Source organism: Sarcophilus harrisii, chromosome 4, assembly GCF_902635505.1.
Source record: "Sarcophilus harrisii chromosome 4, mSarHar1.11, whole genome shotgun sequence".
NCBI classification, from domain to species: Eukaryota; Metazoa; Chordata; class Mammalia; order Dasyuromorphia; family Dasyuridae; genus Sarcophilus; species Sarcophilus harrisii.
The window spans coordinates 297,119,457-297,145,858 of NC_045429.1; the positions used below are offsets into that span (position 1 = coordinate 297,119,457).

Genomic DNA, 26,402 nt, shown 5'->3' on the forward strand with positions numbered 1-26,402 from the left:
CTCTGATCCTTCTTCACTGAGAATAAAGACTGACGATTTTCTCCTAACCTGAATTCCTGACTCCTGCTAATTTAAAAATACGCGATCTTCACACACATGGAAGAGAGATTAGATTTTAGTACACTTGGCATGAGACTAGAACTGGGTGAAATTGAAAAAATATATAGTTTATGCTTGTTACAAGAAAAAATCAACTTATTAATAGTTATTCAAAAGCATAGTGTGCTAGCTTAGGAGGCAGAGAGTTTTACTGTTATATGAGGTGTTCCTTCTCAAATTTGTGCTTCTCTCTCTCACTGTAACATGGAAATGGTCTTGGTGACTCTGGATTCTTGAAAGCAATGCCAGTGGATCATAAGCTTTAGTAAGTTCTGACCTTGATAACAGAATACATTTGTTTTCTAGGGGTCAAGTTTACTAAGTATAGAGAGGCACATCACCTAGTGATTATTTCTCCCCTTCTTCTTGTCATGGTAATACAAAATAAAGAAAAATTTTAAACTGATTTTGCAGTGATTATATAAGAGTGGTGGGAAAACTGTGTTTTTCCTTTGAGACTTTGCTTATGAGTGTTTTGGAGTTATTTTCTCATCCTGATTTTATGTGTTGGACATCCTTAGAAACATAATAGTTCTTTATTGTGGGAGTCATTTTTGTTTGTTTTTTGTTTATCTACTTTTTCCTACAGCCTTACTTCCCAAGGGATTTTGGGTTAGGGCTACACTCTCTGCAATTCTGGAAGGGTATGATGTTGATTTATATTCCCTAGAGTCCAACTGCCTCTGTCCTTAGGTACTGATTTCTGTTTTTATTTTTCCCCCCAAGGATCACAGTGGTGGCTTGACTCAGTGAGCTGGAAACTTTCAGCATGCAAATCCAATGATTACAACCCATATTTATCTTCCTCTTTCTAAAGTCCTATAGAGAATATAGTCTATACTACTTATATAGGCAATTTATTAGCAAGTATATCTTGAATCATTGCTTTACTGCAGTGGTCCTCAAAGTATGGTCTAGACACAGGGGTCCTCAAACTACGTCCGCGGGCCAGATGTGGCAGCTGAGGACGATTATCCCCCTCACCCAGGGCTAGGAAGTTTCTTTATTTAAAGGCCACAAAACTAAAGTTTTTGTTTTTACTATAGTCCAGCTCTCCAACAGTCTGAGGGACAGTGAACTGGCTCCCTAGTTAAAAAGTTTGAGGACCCAATCCTGGGGATCTCTGAAACCCTTTTAGAGGGTCTGCAAATTCAAGAATAGTTTTTATTTCCAATATGGTAAATGTCCATAAATATAATCCAGATAAACAAAAACTCTTTGGAGAGATCCCCAATAATTTTCAATAGGATAAAGATACTGAAAACAAAAGTTTGAGAACCACTGCTTTACTTTATATGTCTTATTTCCCTGACTTAAGTTCTTAGAAGGCCAGGACATTCCATGAAACAATAATTTGCTCAATCCATGCTTTCAACAAAAAAAATCAAGGACTACATAAATGGAAGAGAAATTTTCTTTCTCAAAAGGCTGATTCAGACAATGGGAAAGCAGAACAGCAAGAGAAATCACTCCTTCATGGTTGACCATAACTATGAAACCTCAAAACTTAAGCCTCTACAGAAATCACTAATCTTCTCCATCTGACAAGGTCAAGCCTGTTACTCATTAAAAATCATGCCGTTATAAGCTGAATATAACCTTTAAGGATATTTCCTCAATTTTATGCCACTAAAAATGAATTTTTTAATGTCAATTCCCAAACTTGAATAGGAGGAACATGTTTTCAGAAATAAGAAATACAAAAGAAATATAATCAAGCTCTCTAAGGGATTCCTAATTACCAAGAAGTGAGACAAAATTTATAACCTCAAATATAAACTTTCTATTATAACACACCTGTACATGTCACATCCCATCTTTTCCTCAAATCTCATTTAATGCATCTTGTCAGTATCTCAATATTATATCTCAGTGCTTACCAGTGTCCATAGTCCATATATTGCCTGATGAGTGTGTGTGGTTGCACTGTTCCATATGCATCTACCTCAGGCATGTTCATGTCATCAATGAAATAGATAAGTTTCTTGGTGCCAGGTGGACCATAATTTCTGCCAGCTTTCTTGTCCAGAGGCTTCTCTAAGACAGCTATTAAGACAACCAGACAGAGAAGACAACTAAGACCTCAAATATCACCTGTGAATCAGTCAAGGGAACATAAATGTCAGTTCTTAGCACCAAATTTGATGGCCATGAGAATGCTGCTTAATCTTTCTGGGTTTCAGTAATGTAAAAGAAGTGGGTTACACTTAGCTTATTTATTTTTAAATTCAAATTTATTTTATTTTCAGTTCTGAATTTTCTCCCTTTCTCCTCCTCTATCCATTGAGAAGGTAAAATAACAACCACAAAAAAAGCAAAAAACCCCCCCAAAAGCCCAATACCCAACAAACACATCAAAACCCATATCAAATATGTACAGTCATGCAAAATAGACCTAATTAATTTCTAAGGTCTCTTCAATTATAAAATTCCATTATCTTTTAACTCTGAGTTATCCACAGTTCCGAAATCCTCTGTCTTCTTGTCCTATTGCTTTGCCAAACTTGGATCACTTTCATCATATACCTCCTTTCCTTCTATTCATGTTGTTGTTATCCTTTGTACTCAAAGAGGATCAAAATGATATCACCATGTTAGTCTACATGAACTCAGAAAGCTCTGCCATAAGTCAGACACAAATAATCCCTATGAACATTTGGGCTAGCTTTTCTAATTTTTTGCATCTTCTGTTTCTTTTGGGCTAATTCAATTCTGCTTTGTTTATGGTAGAAAACAACATCATGAAACAGTGGTAATTAGATTTACTACAGATTTGTGTTATCTTTACCAAAAAATAGAGATCATTTGCTGAGCTCTTCTTCCTTCACATCATTTCCTATTCTCCTAAAATTCTCCCCCTTTCTCTTCTCTCATCAAGACTAAACTCTCTACGTGCACTCTTGTTCCCATCCCTTTCTGTCTTCTCCAATATCATTTCCACTCTCTATCCATAGGCTTCTTTCTTGTCACCCATTATATGTCCATGAATACCTCATTCTTAAAAACCCTCATTTGATCCATCTATCTCCCCTAGCTATTGTCCTATATCTCTTTTCACTTTTATGACTAAATTCCTGTAGAAGGCCACTTATATTAGGAACATTCACTGCCATCTCCTCTTACTTGATTCTACAATATGGTTTCTGATCTCATCATTAAAATGAAACCGTCCTCTTCAAAGTTGTCAATGGTCTCTTAATTGCTAAGTTGATTTTCTCAATCCTGATTTTTACTGATCTTTCTGTAGCATTTGATAATAGTGATCACCTTCTCCTCCTGGATATTCTTTCTCCTTCTAGATTTTCATGACACCGTTCTTTTCTGGTTCACCTCCTATCTAATTAGTGCTTTGTTAGATTTTCATCCACGTCAATCCATTAACCATGGGTGTACTTCAAAGCTCTGTCCTGGTCCTTTTTTTGTTTCCACCTCTATCTGTACTGTTTCACTTGGTGATCTTATTAGGTCCCATGAATTCAATCATTGACATTGATTATTCCCAAATTTTTGAGTTATATCTTGAACCAGATATGCCTTAGACATCTCAAATTTAGTATGGCCAAAATAACATAATAAGGCAGCTTTCTTCTAATAAAAACAAAACAAAAACCGTAAACTCTCACATATTACAAACATCATATATATATATATATATATATATATATATATATATATAATATATATATATAGTAACTAGGTAGATGGTGTTGCCCCCATATATATGGGCGCAACACTATCTACCTAGTTACTCACACTTCAAACCTCTGTCTTTTTTTTTTACCTCTTTGGTTATTCTCTCTAATATTTTGTCAGGTCTTATTTTTACCTTCAAAACATCTCGTTCCCTTTTCTACACTGATACAGCTAACATGTTAGTTCAGGTCCTCACTGACTCTTCCCCAGATTATTACAATAAACTTTTAATCCTTTTCTCATGTCTATCACTATTCCAATCCACCTTTCATTCAATTTTCAAAGGTATTTTCCTAATATGTAGGTCAGGTGAGTAGAGAGATATAGGTCAACTCTCTATTCCATAAACTCCATTGATTCCCTTTTATCTCCAGGATCAAATAGAAAGTCCTCTGTTTGACATTTATATTTATTCACAATCTGGACATTTCCTACTTTTCAAATGTTCTTACACTTTAGTTTCTTCCACTTACTCTATAGCCTAGTTAACTGGCCTATTTTCTGTTCCCTGATTATGCCTTTATACTGGCTGTCCTCCATAGGAACTTTCTCTCTCTCTCTCTCTCTCTCTCTCTCTCTCTCTCTTTCCCTTTCCTATATCTCTTAGCTTTCCTGAGTTAATTAAAGACTCAAGTATTACCTTCTTTCAGATGCTCTTATTTTGGTTCCCCCAGCTATTAATATCTTTCCCTATTAGATTATCATCTAATTCATATACAGATATATATACATAGTATATATATCTATCTGTATATATGTATGTATATCAGTATGTATAAGCATATGTATGTATTCTTAGCTATTTACATATTGTCTCCTTCTATTAGAATATGAATTCTTCTCTTTGTATCCTCAGTTCTTGGCAGTTACTGGTATATAGCTGGTGTTGAATAAATGCTTGTTTGAGTGACTGAGTTATGTCCTCAAGGAAATTTTTAAGTTGAACCTTGATCTCTATCAAGCAAATATAAAGAATAAAAATCCATAATGTCATTTATGAAAGTACCTTTAGTTTCTTGGATTGCTTATAAAATGAAGAACTCAAAGATTTTTCTGGTGTCCCAGAATAAGTGTTGGTTTTATTGTAGATATTACCATCAGAGTAGTAATTTTATTAGAGTTTTGGATTTGGTAGAAGGGCAAATAGACACCTTTGTGATTTTCCAGATTTTTATCAGAAGTTGTATAAAAAATCATTCATCATTATTTCTCTTGCCTACTCACCTTTGATTACCCCCAACCTTTTTTTGTTCCCAAGCAAAGTAATACTTTCATATTCTGAAGAGAAAATACAAAAGCATACTGTAGTTTTTTAAATTACAGAATCAGAAAGAATGAATCTAACAAGATAATGTTCTAGTTTGGGCAAAAAATTTTAAAATAGAGTACAAGTATTTTTCTCAATAAAATAATTAAAGATTTATAGACTAAAAGAATCAACACTTGTCCATTACATTTGGAAGTGCTAAAATCTAATTTGATTTCTTCTCTACAAAACCAGAAGCCTGTACACAAGGGGAGAATGTCAACAGACATATATTTGAAGGTGACAGGTTGAAAAGATAAACTCCTCCAAGAAGCCAAAATATTCTAATATTCTGGTATTGAGTTAAATTGTTTCAAATATGAATATAATTAGCATTTAATTACAATAAAATAGCAACCAATTAATCATTCAACACTTTCTGCCAACTCCAATTCCTAACAGATTTAACATATACTTAAGAGATCTGTCAGACTGAAATGTATCGCTTGATGAAGAAATAGTTGTGAATGCAATTCCTTTTTAATAAAGGAGAATATTTTCTTGGAAGGACTTTTTTATTTCTCAAGGCAATGGTATTCAAATCAATCTTTGGAATTAATAAATGACTATAATTTGAGTTGATTAAGCTCTGTTCTTCTAAGAGAAAAGCCTGTGAGAAGTGTCCTTGGAGTGCAATTTTGTTATTGTTTTCTTGACAAAGATACTGGAGTGGTTTGGGTTTCCTTCTCTAGCTCCTTTTACAGATGAGGAAACAGGGTTAAGTGACTTGTCTAGAGTGACACACAAGTGTCTGAAGCTAGATTTGAACTCAGGTTCCTGAGTTCAAATCCAGCATTGTATCTACTGTGCCACTTAGCTGCTTTATACCCTGGAGTCAACTAAAAAAAATAGGAGTCCTGGAAGATAATAGATTCTAATCTTTCCAATATTAATTGAACTTTTAAAATTAAGGACTGGACATTTCATAAATGGAAGAACTAGATACACTACAATTTCAGGACTAGATGAATATGGAACACTCTGAATAGATAGGATGGTTATCAACATGAACCACTTCTATTCACCACTCCAGTTTTGGTACTCATTTGCAAAATGGCTTATGAAAATTAGACTGGCAACTTGAAGCCATGAAATAAGCAGAAGTCCAATAAGATGCAATACTGGCCTCACTTATACTATCAATTGGAAATTGAGGGAAGGCTCATCATTTGGGGAATGAATAAGCTGTTGTATGTGTCTGGGAATATTATTGTTCTGTGGAAGATGAGCATAATGCTCTCAGAAAAAAACAGGAAAGTATTACATGAACTCAAGTAAAGTGAAATATGCTGTAGCTATGATAGCAATATTCTGGGATGATCAGCTGTAAATGACTTTGCTATTCTCAATAATACAATGATCCACAACTACTTTGAAGTAATTATGATGAAAAAGCCTATCCACACCCAGAGAAGAAACTGTGTCTGAATACAGGTTGAAGCATATTTTCTGTCTCTCTCTGTCTCTGTTTCTGTGTCTCTGTCTCTTTTTCTCTCTGTCTCTCTCTTTCTCTTTCTTACTCTCTCCCTTTATCATTCTTTGTTTCCCCTCAAAATAGTGGGGGAAATCTATGTTTTCTTTTACATTGACTTTTATGGAAATGTTCTGCATAACTTCACATGTGGTTTCTTAATTGGGGGTGGGAATAAGGAAGTGAACATGGAACTCAAAAGTTTAAAAAAAAACTTGTTTCAAATGTACTGGGGAAAATCTTAAATAAATACATTTTAAAAAGAATTAATTTCAAATCAATAAAATGAACTGCCCACCAAAACTTTTAAAGCATTATATAATTGTCAATTGTTATTATTATTATTATTGCAAGTTTATTTCTTTTCTCCTCAACTGGACTAAATTGCTTTATGATAGGTTCCATGCCCAATATATCTTTGTATTTCCTACAATGACTATCATAATGCTTTGTATACACATAATAAATATCTGTTATTTTGATATTAATTTATGGTATCTCCTGTTTTGAAGAAATAATAATCTGAGATAATTTGAATATCTTCTTGGTGCAGAAAGCTTAAGGAGATAACTTCTCAAAGCTCTACCTGATGCTAAGATTATATCATAGAGGTTACTGAGAAGATATTTCTTACAAAGTTAGAAACATGAGGTCACTACTGTTTAGTGTAGAGAGAGTGTTTATTGCATTTAAAAATGCTTATTGAATAAATGAATAATATATTAGAGATTACAGTTGATGTTATAGCTGATCATTAAATATTCAAGTATTAATTATCAAGTCAATAAGTTACCCAATCCTTTTGTTTTTCCTTTTTTCTCTTTCAGTCTTTTGTCCTTTTTGCTACTTGCCAGTCAAATGACAGGCAGAGAAAATAAAAAAGAAACTGCATTTAATGTTATTTATTGTCAATAATTGTTGTGAGAGCATGAATAAAATATGACTAACTTTAAAATAGTGAAATATTCAATTTTTAGTAATCTTGTGGATAGAATGTTGCACTTAGGATTGGGAAGACCTGAGTTCAAATACTATTTCTGATACTTATTATCTGCTTTTCATGACCAGGTCAACTTCTCTTGAGTCTCAGATTCCTTATCTGTAAGATGGGAATAAAGTTTGTATTCTTACTCCCTAAGATTGATGTAAAACACAAATGATTCAAAGCATTGCACAAAACTTAAAGCACTGGTTAAAGGTTTTATTATAATAATCCTTGAGAAAATGTCTTTGTTATTCATTTCCTAGGCAAAGAGGAAGAAATCAGGGGAGAGAAAAAAGGAGAAACTGAAGATCTGGAGAGAACTGAGGGAATAATTAATAGAGAAAATAGAGGGGAACTGAATCAAAAGAACATTTGAAGGATTTAGACAGAAAGATTATAGAAACATTCCCTCTGAGACTGCAGAAATAGAAGAATGGGTGTTGTAACTTAGAAGATAAAAAAGATGTTGATCTTTTAAGTTAAATAAAATGAAGAGGCAAGGGGATAGAACTGAGTTATATAGAAACCATAAAGAGTAAGAAGAGCTCCTATAGGGAATCAAGAAGAGAGTAATAAAATATAGACAAACAACAGAGAGAACCTAATTAACATTAGTCTGCATAAATATGTAATGGGCTATGAGTACAGCTTTTTCAACATCATTCATATCTTTATTAAGTTGAATAATATTTATTAATCTCTTAATATGTACCAGATACTGTATTAAGTCCTGAGGATACAAAAAGGGGAGAGGGAGTAAAATAGTCCCTATCTTCAAGAACCTTACATTCTAATAAAGGATACCATACAAATTTTAACTAGCAAATAACTAGGCACATACAAGATGTATACAGAGTAGATGGAAGATAATTTCAGAAATTAATGGAAGTAGTTGTAATGTTTGGGCTAGCTTTCTGGAGGTCCTCTGGAAGGGTCTTGGTCTCAGCAGGATAGACACCATGAGAATGGACAAGAATAGAGTGTAAAGTCTTTATTGTCTCTTACACAGTCTGTGTTTGTCATAGTCTGACCCAGTCTCATCCAGCAGTCTGCCAGTCTGCTATTTTCAATCAGTCTCCCTCTGAGTCTGACTTTGTCCCCAGTTTAAATATCCTATTACAATAACATCATTACAGTATACTGAGTATGTGTGAACTAGACAATCAATACATCACCATGCTGGTATATATATACTAGAGAACCATTATCTCATCAATTCCACTGAGTTAACATCTTGTTTCAAGTATACTTCTCCAAAGTTCCTCCCCTTTATAAGTAGGAACTGATGGTCTCAAGAATGACCACTATAGAAAGAGACATTGAACCTGAGTCTTAGAGAAAGCCAGGGAAGCTCAGGGGAAGAGAGGAAGAAGAACTATATTCCAGGCATAAATGACCAAAGGAGAAAAGATGAGAGATGTGATATTGTATTGGGGACAAGTGCTATACAAGAGATATGCACAAAATTTTATGTGCATGAGGACAGAAGTGATCACTTTTGATTGATGAAGATTATCAATTTAATTTCAGTTTCATTTTTTTACCATCATGAAGAGGCTAAGTTACAACTTGGCTAAATGTTCATACATATTTGTATTTGTCAAACAGTGGAGAATATCTAACATTGAAGAATGGTGTAAATTATTTCTTAATTTTCCTTACTTGTTTTTGATAGAATCCCCTTAGTTTTTATCTTTTAAGCTTTAAGAGAAGATGGAGAAAGAAAAAAATAAGAATTGTAGAAGGAAATGACCCTGAAGGATATAGAAGGAAGGGAGAGTTGAGAGAAAAGAGATGAGAAAAGAAAGATTAACCCTGGAGAATAAAGCAAAGATATGCATTTTATGTTCTAGAAATATAGTTAATGTAACAGGATCCATTTAAATTAGATGGAAAAGCCAATATTTTTTATTTTACTTCCTTTAGTTTTCCATTACCTTGTAGCATTGCAGATGTGGTATAATAATTGAATGGGACATTCGTCACCATGTATTCATCTGCATCTAGGGAGGACAATTTTGCCCTTACTAGCACAGATTTCCCAGTGCCTGCATTCCCCACCAGCATGATAGGTCGTTGGTGTTCCAGGAGCTTCTCCATGAAATAGCACACACGAATGGTCTCAACAGTATGTACCAGGCAGGCCTGAAACATAAGAAAGAAGAGTAAGAGTACCTTCACTTTATTACTTTACTAAAAAATACCCTTAAAATACATAAGTGGTGGGGAAATTTCATTGGCTACGAGAAGAGCCACTTTCTTTCCTGATTTTTAGAGGGATTTCCCGGGAGTCACAGGAACAGGGTCCTATTGAAAATATGATGGGGAAATCCTCAGTTCCTAGAGGGTCAAAATCACTTATGTATAAATGATACCTAAAGTGAGGGTACCTATAATATCTTGTGGAAATTATATTAATGATGTATACTTACTCACACTTACCTGTAAAGGTAGGTCTGGGTCAAATTCAAATTTGGGGATGAGTTTGGACCAGGACTCAAATTTCTTTGTTTCTGGATCTATGTAAAAATCAAATATGGTTCCCTGGGAAGGAAACTTGATAGTCTTGAATTTAGTTATCCACCATTTACTGAACTCCGCTCTGTAATCCACAAGCTGTAAAGACAAACGTATCATGAACAAGATTTAAGAGACTAAGAAAGATGATAATAGCCTGAATTGGCACCACAGAATCAAGAGTCAGTGTCGGCGATCATAAAGTCATCTTGATTGAAAAGTGTCACCAAACTAATTAAAATAGACTAAACTTTCGTTCTAGACACTTACTGGCTGTGGGAATCTGAGCAAGTCATTCAATCCTTATTTTCTCCAAAAAAGTAGGCCAACTCTATCTAGGAAGGATGATGAGAATTAAACCACACATTTCTTCCTTGCAAAGTCTTGGCCATGAAAAAGAAACCTTGAAGCGAACTATATTTCTAGACTTTGTGTAAAAGTCACTCTCTGAGTTGAAAATTTCAATTTACTAAAAGCTTCTCCCCAAAATATAATTTTTCTATTTTTACAATTTTTTTCTTTTTAAAATTTTGAGTTCTAAATTTTCTTCTTTCTTTCTTTCTACTCCCTCCCCCACCTCATGAGAAGGCAAGCAATAAAATATTAACTGTACATGTCAAATCATGCAAAACATTTTCATATTAGCTACACTGTGCAAAAAAATTAATGAAAATTAAAAAAAGAAAGTAAGAAAATTATACTTCAAATTGCACTCAAAATTTAAGAGTTTTCTCTTCCAAGGTGGATATCATGTTTTCTTCATGAGTCCTTTGGAATTATCTTAATATTATTGTATTGATCAGAGCAGCTAAGAGTTTCACAGATATCTTTATAACATTGCTGTCACTGCACAATTATTTTCCAGTTCTTCTCACTTCATTTTGCATAAGTTCCAATAGGTTTTGCCATGTTTTCCTAAAATCATCATTTTCTTTATCATTTCTTTCATCATTTCTTATAGGACAATACTATTACATCACAATAATAGGCTACAACTTGTTTAGCTAATTAACATCATTGGTCAATTGTGTCTGCTGCCTCTTTATGACCCTTGTAAATCATCCTGTCTATGTTTTTTGCTTTTTGTTTGTTTCCTTTTTGGCAAGGATCCTGGAGTGGTTTGCCATTCTTTTGTAACAGTTTATGGCAAACAGAGATTAAATGACTTGCTGAAAGTCACACAACCACTGTCTGAGGCTGGATTTGAACTCAGATCTTTCTTTACTCCAAACTTATTGCTCTATATACTAACTGCTCAAATCTCTTCCCTAATTTTTCCTTCACTGTAAAAACTTCTTTGTGTTCATTCTCTATATGAAAGAAATTTTACCATTTTATCTCTCCCTTTCTTCTTTTCCTACTTCATTCCTATATCTCATTCCTTTCTCACTGTTTCCAATATTTTCTGCTTGACATGAGAATTCTCAAATTTGGCTATCACATTCCAAAGAGTTTTCATTTTATGATTTTTTTCAGGAGACAATTGGTGGATTCTTTCAATTTCTATTTTATCTACTGTTATCTAGTATTTAAAGCATTTTTCCATGATTGTTTCTTGAAATATAATGTTTAGGTTTGTTTCTCTTTTTTGATCATAAGTTTCAGGTACCCCAGTACTTATTAAATTATTTCTCATTAATTTATTCTCGATTTCAGTTTTTATATTTTACATATTATTCTATTTTTTCATTCTTTTGACTTTGTTTTATTGGTTTATGATGCCTAATATAGTCATCAGTTTTCATTTACTCAACTCTAATTTTTAAGGAATTGTTTTCTTCAGTGAGCTTTGTATTTCTTTTTCCATTTGGCCAAGTTTGCTTTTAAAGGAGTTTTTCAATGAATTCTTGTGCCACTAACCATTAGATCAATTCTGGGTTTTTGTTTGTTTATTTCTTTTTATCTCTTTTACCAAGCTATTAATTCTTTTTCATAATTTTCTTGTATCAGTGTCATTTTTAAAATTCCTTTTATTACTCATCTTTTTAATTAAATGTTCCAGGAATTCTTATTGAGCTTGGATCCAATTAGAATTTATCTCTGAGGCTTTGTTTGTAGCTGTGTTTATCTTATTATCTTGTTCTGAATTTATCTTGGTCTTCCCTGCTTTACTATAATAACTTTTTGCTATCAAGTTCTTTTTTGTTTGTTTGTTTGATCATTTTCCCAGTGTATTTCTTGACTTTGAATTTTATGCTGAAGTGGGTTCTGCTCAACTGAAGGTAGGGAACCATTGTCTCACTCAAGCTTAAGGTTTGTTCATGCTGATATTTTCAGAGCTAGTTCTGGGTGTCTGCAAGTTTTCAGTGCTTCAGAGGTTGTGTCATCTGGGGAGAAATGTAGTGAAAGCTCTCTTGATATGTGGGACCCAGGAATGGCCTCTGCCTCTTTGCAGCCATAAGCACTAGTACTCCACTTGGCTTTGGAAATGACCAGATCCTCTGCACTCCTGCAACCACCTTGCTAGTACTTCTCTCTGTCTTGGAACTTTGACTAGGGCCCCTCTCTGCTCTAAAACTGTGACCTGGAACTGTAATCTGCTTCTGAACAGTTTTCTGATATTATCTTCTGAAACTGCTGCCACTGACACAATTGTTGTTGTCTCCACACCAGTGTCACAGATTTTTCTTACCAACCTCCTAAATTTTTTTAGGTAAGAAAAATGTCTCATCCTGACTTTTTGTTGTCTTTGCCACTCCAAAATTTAATTTGCAACATTGTTTTAAAATTATTTAATATAGAATGTTAAAAGAATTCAGCCTGTAATCTTGATCCCAGTCAGAATAAAGATTTTTAAGAACAGGAATGATAATGCTGCTGAGTAAAGCAAGATCTTAGAAAAAGTAAAAAAAAAAATCCATGACTGGCATATACAAATATACTTGACACAATCCTGAAATGTTTGTCTAATTCTTTCCTGCTAAGAAATTTGTGCTATAAAAATTTCTTTAAATTGTATGTGATGCCTAACATAATGCAGAAAAGACTCAGGATCCCCAAAGAATTTAAACAAAAAGAAAGGACTGATTGTGGAGTATATTATATTCTTCTTGGGGTAGTAGGGGTTTTTGCCTTCGGGTATGACATTTAGTATTTTAAACTCTACAATCTGACAAGTGAGATTAAAGGTTAAAAGACCTTTCTAATCACTGTCAAGTCACATTTTAGTCTTCTGAAACAAAACTCTAAAATTTAAACTGAGGGTTCTCTTAGATTTTCTCTATAAGCTCTGATTATAGCCATGGTATTATTGAGAGTATGAGATCTGCTATCAGTGTCTCTAACCTAAAGACAAAGGAAGTAGGAGGGACAGGAGGAGAAAGTTTACTTCAAACCACCCAGTAGGAGTGAGGATTTTGATTATACCTATTTCTTATTTGGGGGAGGGGATGGTGGAATGAGGTGAACACAAATTCTTATATTCCACAGTGGCACAAAAGGTTTGCAAAGGTGAATGTTGAAAACTATGCTTTTTTTTTTCCTGAGGCAATTGGGATTGTCACAGGGTCACACAGCTAGAAAGTGTTAAGTGTCTGAGGCCAGATTTGAACTTAGGTCCTCCTGACTTCAGGGCTGGTGCTCTATCCACTGCACTACCTAGCTGCCTCTATGCATATGTTTTTATTTTTATTTTTGATTTTTTTCAGATTTTTTTTATTATAGCTCTTTATTTACAAGATATATGCATGGGTAATTTTTCAGCATTGACAATCGCAAAACCTTTTGTTCCAACTTTTCCCCTCTTTCCTTCCACCTCTTCTCCCAGATGGCAGGTTGACCAATACATGTTAAATATGTTAAAGTATAAATTAAATACAGTCATATAGCCAAATTTCTGGAATTAACTTTTTGCTTATAATTGCCCGTTTTCTCCTTGGAACTGTGATCTAGAATGGGGTAATAAGCAACAGTTATTAGATGATACCTGGTTCTATTGCTAGTTCAAGTGTCCCTTGGATTCTCTTTTTTTGCCTTGAAGCTTCTTGCCTTGGTGCTCTGTATCACTCCACTTTCTCTCTTTGGATATGAGAATGTGTTGTGTCCCAGTTGTTGCTGCCATTACATTGTGCAATGTGGCTAGTCCCTATCCTAGGGCCCACAGATCTCTTTGTCTTTGTAAGCTTCCCTGGAAAAATGACTCACTGTGAATTTTTCTTGTTTTTTCCAATCAGAATTCAGTCTGGAATATTTTCTAAGTTGTTATAGAGGAGGTGAACTGAATGATTTCTTGACATAGCCTTTACTTTAAACAACACTACTGTGTCTGATGTAATTATTTTGATCAAATGCCCATTTTTTCATTCATAGAACTATTTTAAGTGTTATTTAATGAAAGTTATATAAAGCTCTTAATAAGGGTGAAGTTTCCTGCTGCTAAAAGCTTTCTCACTTGTCCTCTTTCCATGTCTCAGCATGTCTGTTTATAAGTTACCATTCTCTAAATGTATCAGAGTCTAATGATATCTTGGATGGATACTTTCTACTGGGTTTTTAATAAAGTCAAATTTTCTTAAATGTTTTTCAAATGTCCTTGTGTAGAAATGGGAACATTGATTAAGCATCTCTTTGTTCCAATAGCCCCTATAGCCTAACAACACAAAATGGAAAAGAAACTTAGGGGTGATCAATATACATTTAAACTGACAGAAGATCAGAGCAGAAACCCATGTTTTAGAAACAAACAAAACTAACTATAAAAGGCTGTGAAGCTTTCACTTATATCCCTGCACAGACCTTTACAGAGAGTTTTTATTCAAACTTGATGATTTTTCTCCTCTTTTTTTCCCCATAAAATGAGAAACATAGCTTAAGGAAGCTCTATGATTATAATAATCATAATGAAGATATAGAATCTCAACTTTGAGAGAGACTTCAGAGGTTATCTAATCTTACCTGAACCTGACCAGTAATCTCCCCTACAGTAGAAAGTCATTGAAACTCCATTTGAAAATGTGTATGGAGGGGAATCTAGTTCTTTTCCAAATTGTTCATTCTACCTTTTTCAACATCTTACATTCAGTTGCATTTTGCTTCTCTATAACCACTCTCTTATTTTATTCCAATGAGACCAATCAAAACAAGTCTCCTACATGATATTAATGTAGATATTTGAAGATAGTTATCACATCTTTCCCCAAGTATTCTCTTTTCCAGGCTACTCTAAAAATTTAATTGAATTTTAATCTCAAAATACAAATTAAAATAATTAAATTTCATCTTTAAGACTTATATGTTGTCAGTGGCTCCCTTTTCTTTGTAGAAACTAAGACTGTGGTAAGAATGGAGACTAGAAGTCCCTAGACAGGTGAAAGGAATGAGATGTTTAATAAGAATGAAAATACCAGGGTTTATGGAAGCAGAATGGATCTCATAGTTAAGATCCCAAGAAAAACCATTGCAATAAAAGTTAGAGAAGAATTCTGGAAAAGAGAAAGACTTAAAGAGTAATTTCATGGGTGGCCCACTTAGTCTTTTAAGATTATATGCTTATTCAGTATAATACATGAGGAATGAGCACACTTTCCCATCTGATACTTCTAAGTAAAAAAAGCATATAACAATTATTATTGTTTTATCCCTGAGGCATAAATCTTTCCCCACTCTTTCAAAACAGAAGTAAAATAAAAGAAAATAAAGCAACTCTAGAACCTTCTAGTAACTTTTCCACAGAGTCTGACTGCTTGCTTTTTTATTCCTTTATACTAGTTACAACACTAATAACTATATTAGGGAAATAGAAAGAACCAACATCAGTTAGCAAATTTTGCTGCTTCCAACTCCAAAAAATCTCTAGCATCTATCACCCTTTCTCCACTTCTATGGCCCCAATTCTAATACAAGAACTCATCACTTGTCATTTGACTTCTGCAGTAGCTTAATTGATCTTTTTGTCTAAGGTACAGGTATAATCATATACCTTCTGCCTAAAAAACTTCAGTGGCTTCTTATCATTTTTAGTACAAAATAAAAATTCCTTTATTTTATATCTGAAGCCCATTACAACTTAACTCTCACCTATTTTTCTAGTTTTATCCATTGTTCCTCTTCATTTACTCTGTGGTTGAGCCAAACTGACCTTCTCACTGTTCTTATTGTCATCACATGATAATATGGTACTCTAGCTCTCATCTTTGCCATTAACAATGTGTACCTTCTGCATAGAAATCACTTCCTCCTTATCTCTCTCTTTTATTATCCCTTGTTTTCATCAAGTCTCAATTCAAGTTTTATTTCTACACGAAGACTTACCTGAATTTTTAATGCCTTCCTCTTCTATCACCCACTCCTCTAAATTATTTTGTATTAATTTTGTTTAGCATTTTAGGAAAACATCAGTGAGCTGCCTTCATCAGATGATCTGGGGATCTGAACATACATTCTGGGCTCTTTTTACAACTTTACCATTACCAACTCATGGTTGGTCTTTCTTGTGACTGTAAGTGATATCAAAAGTGAGTGGGTACTGACCTAAGAAGAGCCACATTCAGTGTGTTATAAGATCTATTAAAATTTTCTACATACTTGAGTATATTGCTTCAGATTCTGCCTACTGTCTTTTGAACTTTCATTGAAGAGTCTATCTACCAATATTCTATCTTCTTCCTACAACATGGGATAACTTAGTTTTTCTGTTTTTGCTACTTAATTGGACAAAGGGCCTAAGTTATTGGTGCTCTCTGACTACATTGGTATGACTTCCTGAGCATAACATGGCTCATTCATGTGGAGTCAGGGTCCTTTAGACTTGATGAATGTCCCAAGACCCTTGAATCACCTAATCTGTAAAACAGACATTTCCATATGTAAGGGGGGGGCTAAGTCTACTTAAAATAAGTGTTACTTTACCCTTGTTGTCTATTCTTTTCTTGTTAGGGTTGAGTAAACCTACTTTTGTTAACATATGGAAGACCTATGAGTATCTCATGTTTCAACATCAAACTTCAACTAACAAGGTACTAGCCTGAGTCAGGACTACCCCTAATGAGGGAAAGAATTTGTCTCTTTTCTCCAGGTAGCAATCATGGAACCCCTCAGCATGGCAATGGCATAGACCAAGTAGAACCCAATTACCTCCTTCTTTTTCCTGCTTTCTTCCCTGACCAAAGATCAGTCCTGAGGGACAGATATTTCTAGCCTTGGCAACTATTTGGTTAATTCAAGAGTATATAATTTTGTGAGTTTGTGTTAGCTGTTCAGTGAAAAATGTTTCTTGTAATTATAATGCATATCAGAGGAGAAAATAGCCCCTATCAGAAGGATGCCACAAATAAAAGGCTAAGATGTCCTAAGCTACATCATAACTGCCATAATTTGTTTGAATAGAGAAGTCTGATATGAAAGTGAAGTAACAGTTCCAAAGTCCGACAAAATTTGAAAATGGTTACTATTTCATATTTTAAGTATATGTTAATATTCTCATATGAACCTTCTGTGAGTTTAAAAACATTTGATTTGTGATAGAGGAAATGAATAGTTTTCCTATTTCTGATACTTTCTACATTGTATATATTTTGTATATTGAGTACCTTTTCTAGAAGTGACTTCATTATTAATCTTTTTTGGTGAAGCTATATACATCAATCAGATGTTGTTAGATTTTTCCCATAAACTCTGGGATTTAACAGTATAAAGAGACACACACAGGGAGAGAGTCAGAGACAGAGACAAAGACCGATGGAGACAGAGAGACAAGAGACCTGCACACAGAGGCAGACAGACTGATAGAGACATATAAACCACAACAGAAAGACAGAAACAGAGACGGAGAGATAAAAAGACAGACAGAAACACATTTCTAAGACTTGAATATAGTTTGTGTGAGTGCAGAGCTAGAGTTTCTTGTAAGAGGGGGTTCCCAGGATTGTGGGTGCACACATATATACAGATAACTATAATTAGTAATGTTATTTTTATTATATATATATATATATATATATATATATATTCTCTCCCCAGTAGAATATAAACTCCTTATTGGAAATTGAGTGGAGGTCTATCAATTGGGAAATAACTAAGTTATGGTATATGAATCTAATGAATTATTATTATTCTTTAAGAAATGATGAGCAGGCTGATTTTAGAAATGCCTGAAAAGACTTACATGTATTGATAAACAGTACATTTAGCACAGTAACATCAAGATTATGTGATGATATGGACTTAACTCTTCTTAGCAATGATCTAAGACAATTCCAATAGACTTGAGATGGAAAATACCATCCACACCCAGAGAAAGCACTATGGAAACTGAATGCAGATCAAAACATACCATTTTCACTTTATTTTGTATTTTGCTTTTTTTTCTCATATTTTTTTCTTTTTCTTCTGAATTTTCTTTCACCACATGCTTGATATGGAAATATGTTTAAAATGATTGTACATATATTTCAGAGTCTGATTCTTTTTCTACAGCAAAATAACGTTTTGGTCAGGTATACTTATTGTGTATCTAATTTATATTTTAATATATTTAACATCTACTGGTCATCCTGCCATCTAGGGGAGGGGGTGGGGGGGTAAGAGGTGAAAAATTGGAACAAGAGGTTTGGCAATTGTTAATGCTGTAAAGTTACCCATGTATATATCCTGTAAATAAAAGGCTATTAAATAAAAAAAAATGATTGTACATGTATAACCTATATATGGTACTTAGCAAGTTCTCTAGCTCACTAATGTATTTAAGTACTCATTGTAGTTCACACTTTTGGGATATTCACAAGTCAGTATTCAGTATGAGATTCATGGGTTTATACCTCCCAATCCCACTTTCTCATAGGAGGAGTCAACCTTTGAGTTTACACCTCTAAAAGAGCATAAAAAGAGCTGAGCTCAGTCAGGAAAGTTCAGTTAAAAAAGATTGAAAGCCAGAAGTCAGTGAGTTCGGAAGATTGCCAGGAGTAAGAGTTGAGCTAGAGGCAGAAGCTGGCAGAGGCATAAGATTAGCAACAAGAGTTCTCAGAACCAAAGAAAGCTAACTGAGCTATTTTGGAAGAGACAATAAAAGACTGTACTTTAATCCCTGGCTGCATTTGGGGTGATTATTGATTTGAATTGAAACTAAGGCTGCCTCCAGAAAACCTCCCCAAGAAACCTGTTTCCAGAGAGAACCATCATATTTTAGAAAAGATAAGGAGTACCACAGTTCTGTACTCTGTAGGTGCTCAGTACATGTTTATCAGAATAGAAGCAAATATATATATATATATATCCCCCCAATTTATTCTCTTACCTGGTCTTGGATCAGTACTCCACCAAAAGCCCAGATAGTAGCAAATACAAAATGAAGTTCATGAAGTTCCTTAGGACAATCTGAGGGATTACTTTCTTTTGTTAGAAGACACTCAAGAAGGTAACATAACGTTTGAACCAAGTTCTGCTCTGGTATTGGAAGAATCTTTTTAAATCTGAAGAGAAAAAATCAATTGTGTACACATAAAATAAGATAGGGACTGAAGATCTCAATGTTTTTCTGAATAAAACTCATGAAGTTCCTAGTTCTTTGAAACTGTTAATATCCTATTTGATTTCCATGAATTAATAACTTTTTTCCTATCTAGAATTTATAATAATGCATTTTTTTACATTTTCAGCAAAAGCCCTTATAACCTCTTCTTGTAGTTTTCTTTTATTAATTCCTCCAACTTCACCTTTTGATTTCAGTAGCCTCATATTACCTCCAAACTATTTTACATCCTAATCCAAAAGTGATAGCTTGCATAAAAGGATCTCCTTACCAAACAGAAACTTTTAGAATTTGTCTTTATTTCAGAATTTGGAGATAAAAAAATCTCACTTTATACCCATATATATTTTAAAGTGGCTTGTATATATTAATCAATCAATAGACATTTATTAAGGTCTACCTAAAATGTGTCAGATATTGTATTATACAGTACTATGGGCTGGAAATACACAGAAAATCAAAAGATAATCTCTTTTCTTAAGGAAACCATAATCTAATAGGGGAGTAACATGCAAACATAGATAAAAACAAGATATATATACACAAAACCATAGGAACTAAAAGACAAGGTAATAGAATTAAGGCAGATTTAAAAAGGCTTCTTGTTGAAGGCAGAATCTTATTCAGAACTTGAAGGAAGCCAGAGAAGCAGGAAAGACAGAAGGTAAAGATAAAAAGGAAGAACATCAGTGAAAATGCCAGGAGCTGAGAGATAAAGTGTCTTGTTTGTGGAATAGTTAGGAGGCCAGTGTCATTAGATCAAAGAGTTTGTGTCCAGGAATATCATGCCATGTAAGAAGACTGAAAAGATAGAGGAGAGTGGTATTATGGAGAACTTCAAATGCCAAGCAGAGAATTTTGTTTTTGATCCTAGAGATGATAGGAAGTTCCTGAAGTTTACTGAATAGGGAAATGGCATAGTCAGACCTACACTTTAGGAAAATCAATTCAGCACTAACTGCATAATGTAATGGAGTGGGGAAACTTGTGGCAAGGATACAAATCATGTTGCTTCTGCAATAATCTAGGAGGCCTGTACCAAGATGATGAAAATATCAAAGGAGTTTTATGTAAGAGATGTTGAAAAGAGAAATCAACAGATCCTTGGCAAAAGATTGTATATAAAGGGTGAGAGATAGTAGGAATCCAGGATGAATCTTAAATTGTGAAAGTCTAGGATATGGAGAGGATGGTGGAATTCTAGACAGTAATAGGAAGGTAGGAAATAGGAGAAGTGTGTGTGTGTGTGTGTGTGTGTGTGTGTGTGTGTGTTTGTGTACATAATGAGTTCAGTTTTGGCAAAATAAGTTTAAGATTTTTACAGGATATAATATTCCACTGTGCAATGTATGCATATTATATATAAACATTTATAAAGCAGGTCCAGGATAAAGTACCTTAACTTGTATGGAAAGACACTGTCAGTTGGGGAGACCAAGAAATGTTTCCGGCAGAGAGTAATGCTCTAAGAAGAAAACTAGATATTCCAAGAAATAAAAGTAACAACTGAGAGCCTTCCAGACATGAGAGACAGTTACTACATAGTCATGGAGATGGGACAGATCTTTATATGATTTCATTTACAAAGCAAGAAAACAGTTTATACAATTTTTAAACAAACAAAAGAGGTGTTAAAAAACTAGAATCCTCTTGCCAAACCTTCACACCTGCCTTGTTCCATTAAAATTCCAATCAAGTGCAAGAAATCTTGTACTGCATTGCTTCTGCACGCATGTGATGGGGAAGGGTTTCTATTCTTCACTCCCATCAAATTTAGAACAGGCATAGTGTTGGAATCCTTACAAATTGTTAAGTCATTAGAATTGATAGAGACAATAATTATCTAATTTAGCATAGTATCTAAGTTAGCATAGCATGATTGATCTGATCCTACAAGGAGATGTTATGGGTCAGAACTTGAAACAAGGTACTAAGTGGAATTGATGGAAGCAATGCTTGTGTGCTTGGGTTTGCACCTTTAAGAGTTTACACATTAGAGGTCACACATTGGAGTTCACACATTGGAGTTCACAAGTACGGGAGATAACAAAGTTAATTTTGTAACTTTGTGAATTTACACCTCCCATAATCCCACTCTTGGAGGAGGAGGAGTCAACCTTTTACACCGAGCATAAAAAGAGTTTCAGTCAGTCAGCCAGAAGTCTGTTTGGAACATTGTCAGGAGTCGGAGTTTCAGCTAGAGGCAGAAGTTGGCAGAGCTAAAAGATAAGCTTCAAGAGCTCTTGGAACCAAAAAGAGAGATAGGCCTCTAAGAAAATTAACCGGACTATTTTGTGTAATGGGCTGAGGCTTGAGTTGATGCACTGAGGTCCCAAGCACGTGAGGCTAAATAGTAATTGGACCATACTTTATTAATAAATGCGCGCTTGGATAAAGAATGGTCCCTGCCCACTCTCTGTGAAAGTCCTGATGTGTTGTATAGGAAATGGCGATTTTGGTGGGTGGAGGCAGGGAGACAGGAAGAGAGGCTGGGAGAGATTGAGCCTGGGTTCTATTCTGGTAGCTGCTGGTCGTATGGCTGCTGGTCTAGCTAGCTTCTTGACTCAGCTGCACACATTGCTATTGCCGATTCTCTTCCACCTCCAATCTTTCTTCACTGAGAATAAAGATTGATGATTTTCCCCTAACCTGAATTCCTGACTCCGGCTTATTTTAAAATACTCGGTCATCACAATTTTGGAGGAAGCAATAAAAGATCTGAACTTTTATCATCTGGCTGCATTTGGAGTGATTATTACTTGGAACTGAAACTAACGCTGCCTTCAGAAACCTCCCCAAGAAACCTGCTCCCAGAGAATGATCATATATTTTACAAAAGAAGAGAACACCATAGCATAGATATCTTCTGATCACTTACTATCAGACTGATGACTTAGAATTATTATTCTCCTGAAGAAATTTCTTACGTTATTTCTTTTAGAAATTATTATGATATAGAAACTTTATTCAAAAAGTCAAAATAACCATAAGAAATCAATAGAAAATTTAAATAGTTGTGCTTTTAACAATATTAAGTTTTCATCATACCAAGAATTTTTTAAAAAGAGTTCTTATTAATAGCCATATTTGCAAGATGATTCTGTCCTGTTGTTTTTAGTTAAGTATTTTGCTTTTTATAAAGTTGCTTGTGGAAACAAGGAAATAAAATAGTGTTTTATCAAAAGAGGAAATAAATAAGAGTTAGCTACATAATGAAGTTTGGATATAGCATCTTAAAATTTCAAAATCTATTTTCTAATGTGATGATAAAATTGCACTTTGGAGTTGTGTCATTTCCAATGTTTGGTATTATTATAATAAAAAATCTTTAAAAAGAATGCTAACTTGTAAGTCTGTGGGCATCCCCAAAAGGGAGACCTTACCTTTCAGCTTCTTTTTTTTTTTGTTAGCTTTCAGGTGTATGGAAGACTCTCTGAGGTTCAAAAGTGTCAGGTAAGGGAATACACTTACCTCCACTGCTCCAAAATCTGTATGCTCAGGGTTTCTTAAGCAAGCTTACTTATGTTTGGCATGGGACTGCCTTAATTTGTGGCTTGGGACAGGGCCTTTTGAAGTCTTGAAAGATGCTAGCATTTCCTTTTCTTTTTTTATGGTGCCAATTTTAATAGATTTTATTTAATAAATTTTATTCCCCCAGATGAGAATTATATTTCCACTTGTTTATTACAGTACTGATGAAATGCAATGTTGCTTACTTCTCTCCCTCTGCACACATTCAAGTATTCAGATGTGCACATTTACACAATAGCTTAAGTGGTACTTTTAAATTGCTACTGCTTTGCCTTCAAATTTGAGTCCTTACATTTTTGGAAAGCTGCATGGAATGCTTTTTTGGTGTGTTTAGTCAACCTCTTCAGTGGTGGATCCAGAAGAAGCACCCACAGATAGAGCTTTTCCACCCCCTAGGAATCCACCAGGCATGACTTCATATTTTTTTTTATTATATATTTTTATTTACAAGACACATGCATGGGTAATTTTTCAGCATTGACCCTTGTAAAACCTTCTGTTCCAACTTTTCACCTCCTTCCACCCCTTCCCTCCCCCAGATGGCAGGTAGACCAACACATATTAAATATGTTAAAGTATATGTTAAATGCAATATATGTATATGTATTTATGCAGTGATCTTGCTGCACAAGAAAAATCAGATTTAGAAATAAGGTAAAAATAACCTTAGAAGGAAAACAAAAATGTAAGTGGACAATACAGAAGGAGTGGAAATGCTATGTTGTGGTCCACACTCATTTCCCATAGTTCTTTCGCTGGGTATAGCTGGTTTTATTCATTAGTGAACAATTGGAACTAATTTGATTCATATCATTGTTGAAAAGAGCCACGTCCATCAGAATTGATCATCACATAGAATTTGTCCAAGTCATAAGCAAAAGCAGCATCAGTTGTCTCATTGATGATTTGGAGCACATTAAGACCAGTGATAGTTTCAGCATCTTTTGTGGCTTAAGTGTTGGGAATCGTTGAAACAGGCTGGTGCGACCACAACCTTTGTGACAGTTTTCCCAAGGTAAGCTCCAGCAATTTCTTTTATCTTGGTAAAGTCCATAGAAAATACTTCTGGGTATAAACTTTTGGTTTTCCCTTTGTGCTCTACTTGTACCTTAGGCCTGCCTGTGTCATTCACCACCATAAAAGGACAATGTTTCATGTCTGACTGATTGTACAACTGTATCATCACATCTTTGACCAATCAGACATTTGGCATAAAAACTGTGTTAGTGGGGTTCATTGCAACTTTTTTTTTTGCAGCATTGCTAATTAAACATTCTGTGTTGGTGAAGGTGATGTAGCTAGGAATGGTCCTGTTTCCTCGGTCATTAGCAATGATCTACACTTTCCCACATTGGAAGACTCTCACACAGAAGTAAATAGTGCCAAGATCAATGCCAATTGCAGGTCCCTTCAACATAATTGCTGGAGATTGGGATTGTAGCTGACCATTGTAGATAATGAAGAGCTGCTGATGCACTGGGTAGACCCAACTAGAATTTTCTAGCAGGATTATGGATATCACAAAAGTTACGGTAGCAAAAGCAGCAGAGTTCAAAAAGAGTTTCCTGAAGAGAGAAAGAACTCATTTGTTGACTATGTCATTCTTAGTAAAAATTGATTATTTGTCAATCATTCAGTCATGTCCAACTCTTCACAATCCTACAGCCCATAGCATGCCAGGCCCTTCTACCATTCACTATTTCCTGATGTCTTTCCAAGTTGATGTTTACTGTTTTCATGATACCATCTCTCTATCTCATCCTCTGCTATCTCCATTTTCCTTTTGCCTTCAATCTTTCCTAACAAAAATATTTTTTCCAGTGAGCCCTGTCTTTTTTACTATGTGGCCAAATGCTTAAACTTCAAACATATTTGACCTTTCAGAGAACAGTTTTGAATTTAAGTATTAAATAATTTGATCTCCATGCTTTCCAAAAAAAACATCTCAAAAGTCTTCTCCATAATTTGAAAGTGTCACTTCTTTCCTTATATTCCAACTCTTTCACAATCAAACATTGGTAATTAAAAAAGTCATAGCTTTGATTATACAGAACTCTGTCAGCAAGGTGATGTCTCTGTTTTTAATATGTTATACAGATTTGCCAAAGCTTTTCTTCTAAGGAGCAAATGTCTTTAATTTCATGGCTGTAGTTGTTGAATGCAATGATCTTTGAGGCAAGGGATATAATATTTGACGTTGCTTCTCCCTTTATTTGTCTCCCTTTCTTCTCCCTTTATTTGTCAGTAAGTGATGGGACCAGTCACCAAAATGTATCTTCCTCCCTCCCTTGCTCCCTCCTTCCCTCTTTCTCTCCCTCCCTTTTCCCCTCCCTTCCTTCCTTCTTCCTTCCTTCCTTCCTTCCTTCCTTCCTTCCTTCCTTCCTTCCTTCCTTCCTTCCTTCCTTCCTTCCTTCCTTCCTTCCTTCCTTCCTCCCTTCCTTCCTCTTTTTGATGTTAAGCTTTAAGACAGCTTTTACACTTTCCTCTTTCATTCTCAGCATACTTCTTATTCCTCTTTCTACTATCAGAGAAGTATCATTTGTGTATTTGAGATTATTATTCTTTCTCCTGGCAAATTTAATTTAGGCTTTTGATTTATCCAGTCTAGCATTTCACATGATGCACATTTCATATAAGTTAAATAAATGAGGTGAGAATATACAGCCTTTTTGTAATCTTTTAAAATCTTAAATCAACTAGTTGTTGCTTGTTGCTTCTTGGTGCAATACAGATTCCTCAGAAAACAAGTAAAAATGATCTGGTACTCCTATTTCTTTGCAACTTGCCACATTTTATTGTGATCCACACAGTCAAAGGCTTTAGTCAAAGTCTATAACGCAAAAGTAGATGTTTTTCTGGACTTCCTTTGCTTTCTCTATGATCAAGCAAATGTTGACAATTTAATCTTAAACTCCTCTGCCTCTGTGTAAACCACCTTGCTTTTTTGGTAATTCTCAGTTCGCATATTGCTGAAGCCTTGCTTGTAGAATCTTAAGTATAAGCTTACTGATGTGTGACATGAATGTGCTTGTTTTGAAATTTGAACATTTCTTGGCCTTGTTTAGGACTGAGAAATGAATTGATCTTTTTAATCCCAGTTCTGTTCTCCAAATTTGCTGGCATTTTAAGTACAGTATATCAGTGAGTACAGCATCATTTTTTAAATAGCTCATCTAGAATTCCTATCACTTCCACTAGCCTTATTGTTAGCAATGGTTTCCAAAGCCCATTTAACTACATTCTCTAGGATATCTAGTTCTAGATTGGTAACCATACTGTTAAGATGTTAAGATCTTCTATATATAGTTATTTTGTGCATTCTTTCCAATTCTTCTTA

General features: G+C 34.6%; 1 protein-coding gene across 1 annotated transcript in view; it reads right to left on the reverse strand.

Annotated features, from left to right (window-relative positions):
* Positions 1-26,402, reverse strand: part of DNAH9 (dynein axonemal heavy chain 9) — a 479,597-nt gene that overhangs the window by 174,183 nt on the left and 279,012 nt on the right. The window contains exons 36-39 of the mRNA XM_031965533.1: positions 19,301-19,475; positions 9,997-10,170; positions 9,492-9,699; positions 1,980-2,145 (exon numbers count right to left, since the gene is read on the reverse strand). Of these exons, the coding sequence (XP_031821393.1) occupies positions 1,980-2,145; positions 9,492-9,699; positions 9,997-10,170; positions 19,301-19,475 (723 nt within the window). The remainder of the gene's footprint in view (positions 1-1,979; positions 2,146-9,491; positions 9,700-9,996; positions 10,171-19,300; positions 19,476-26,402) is intronic.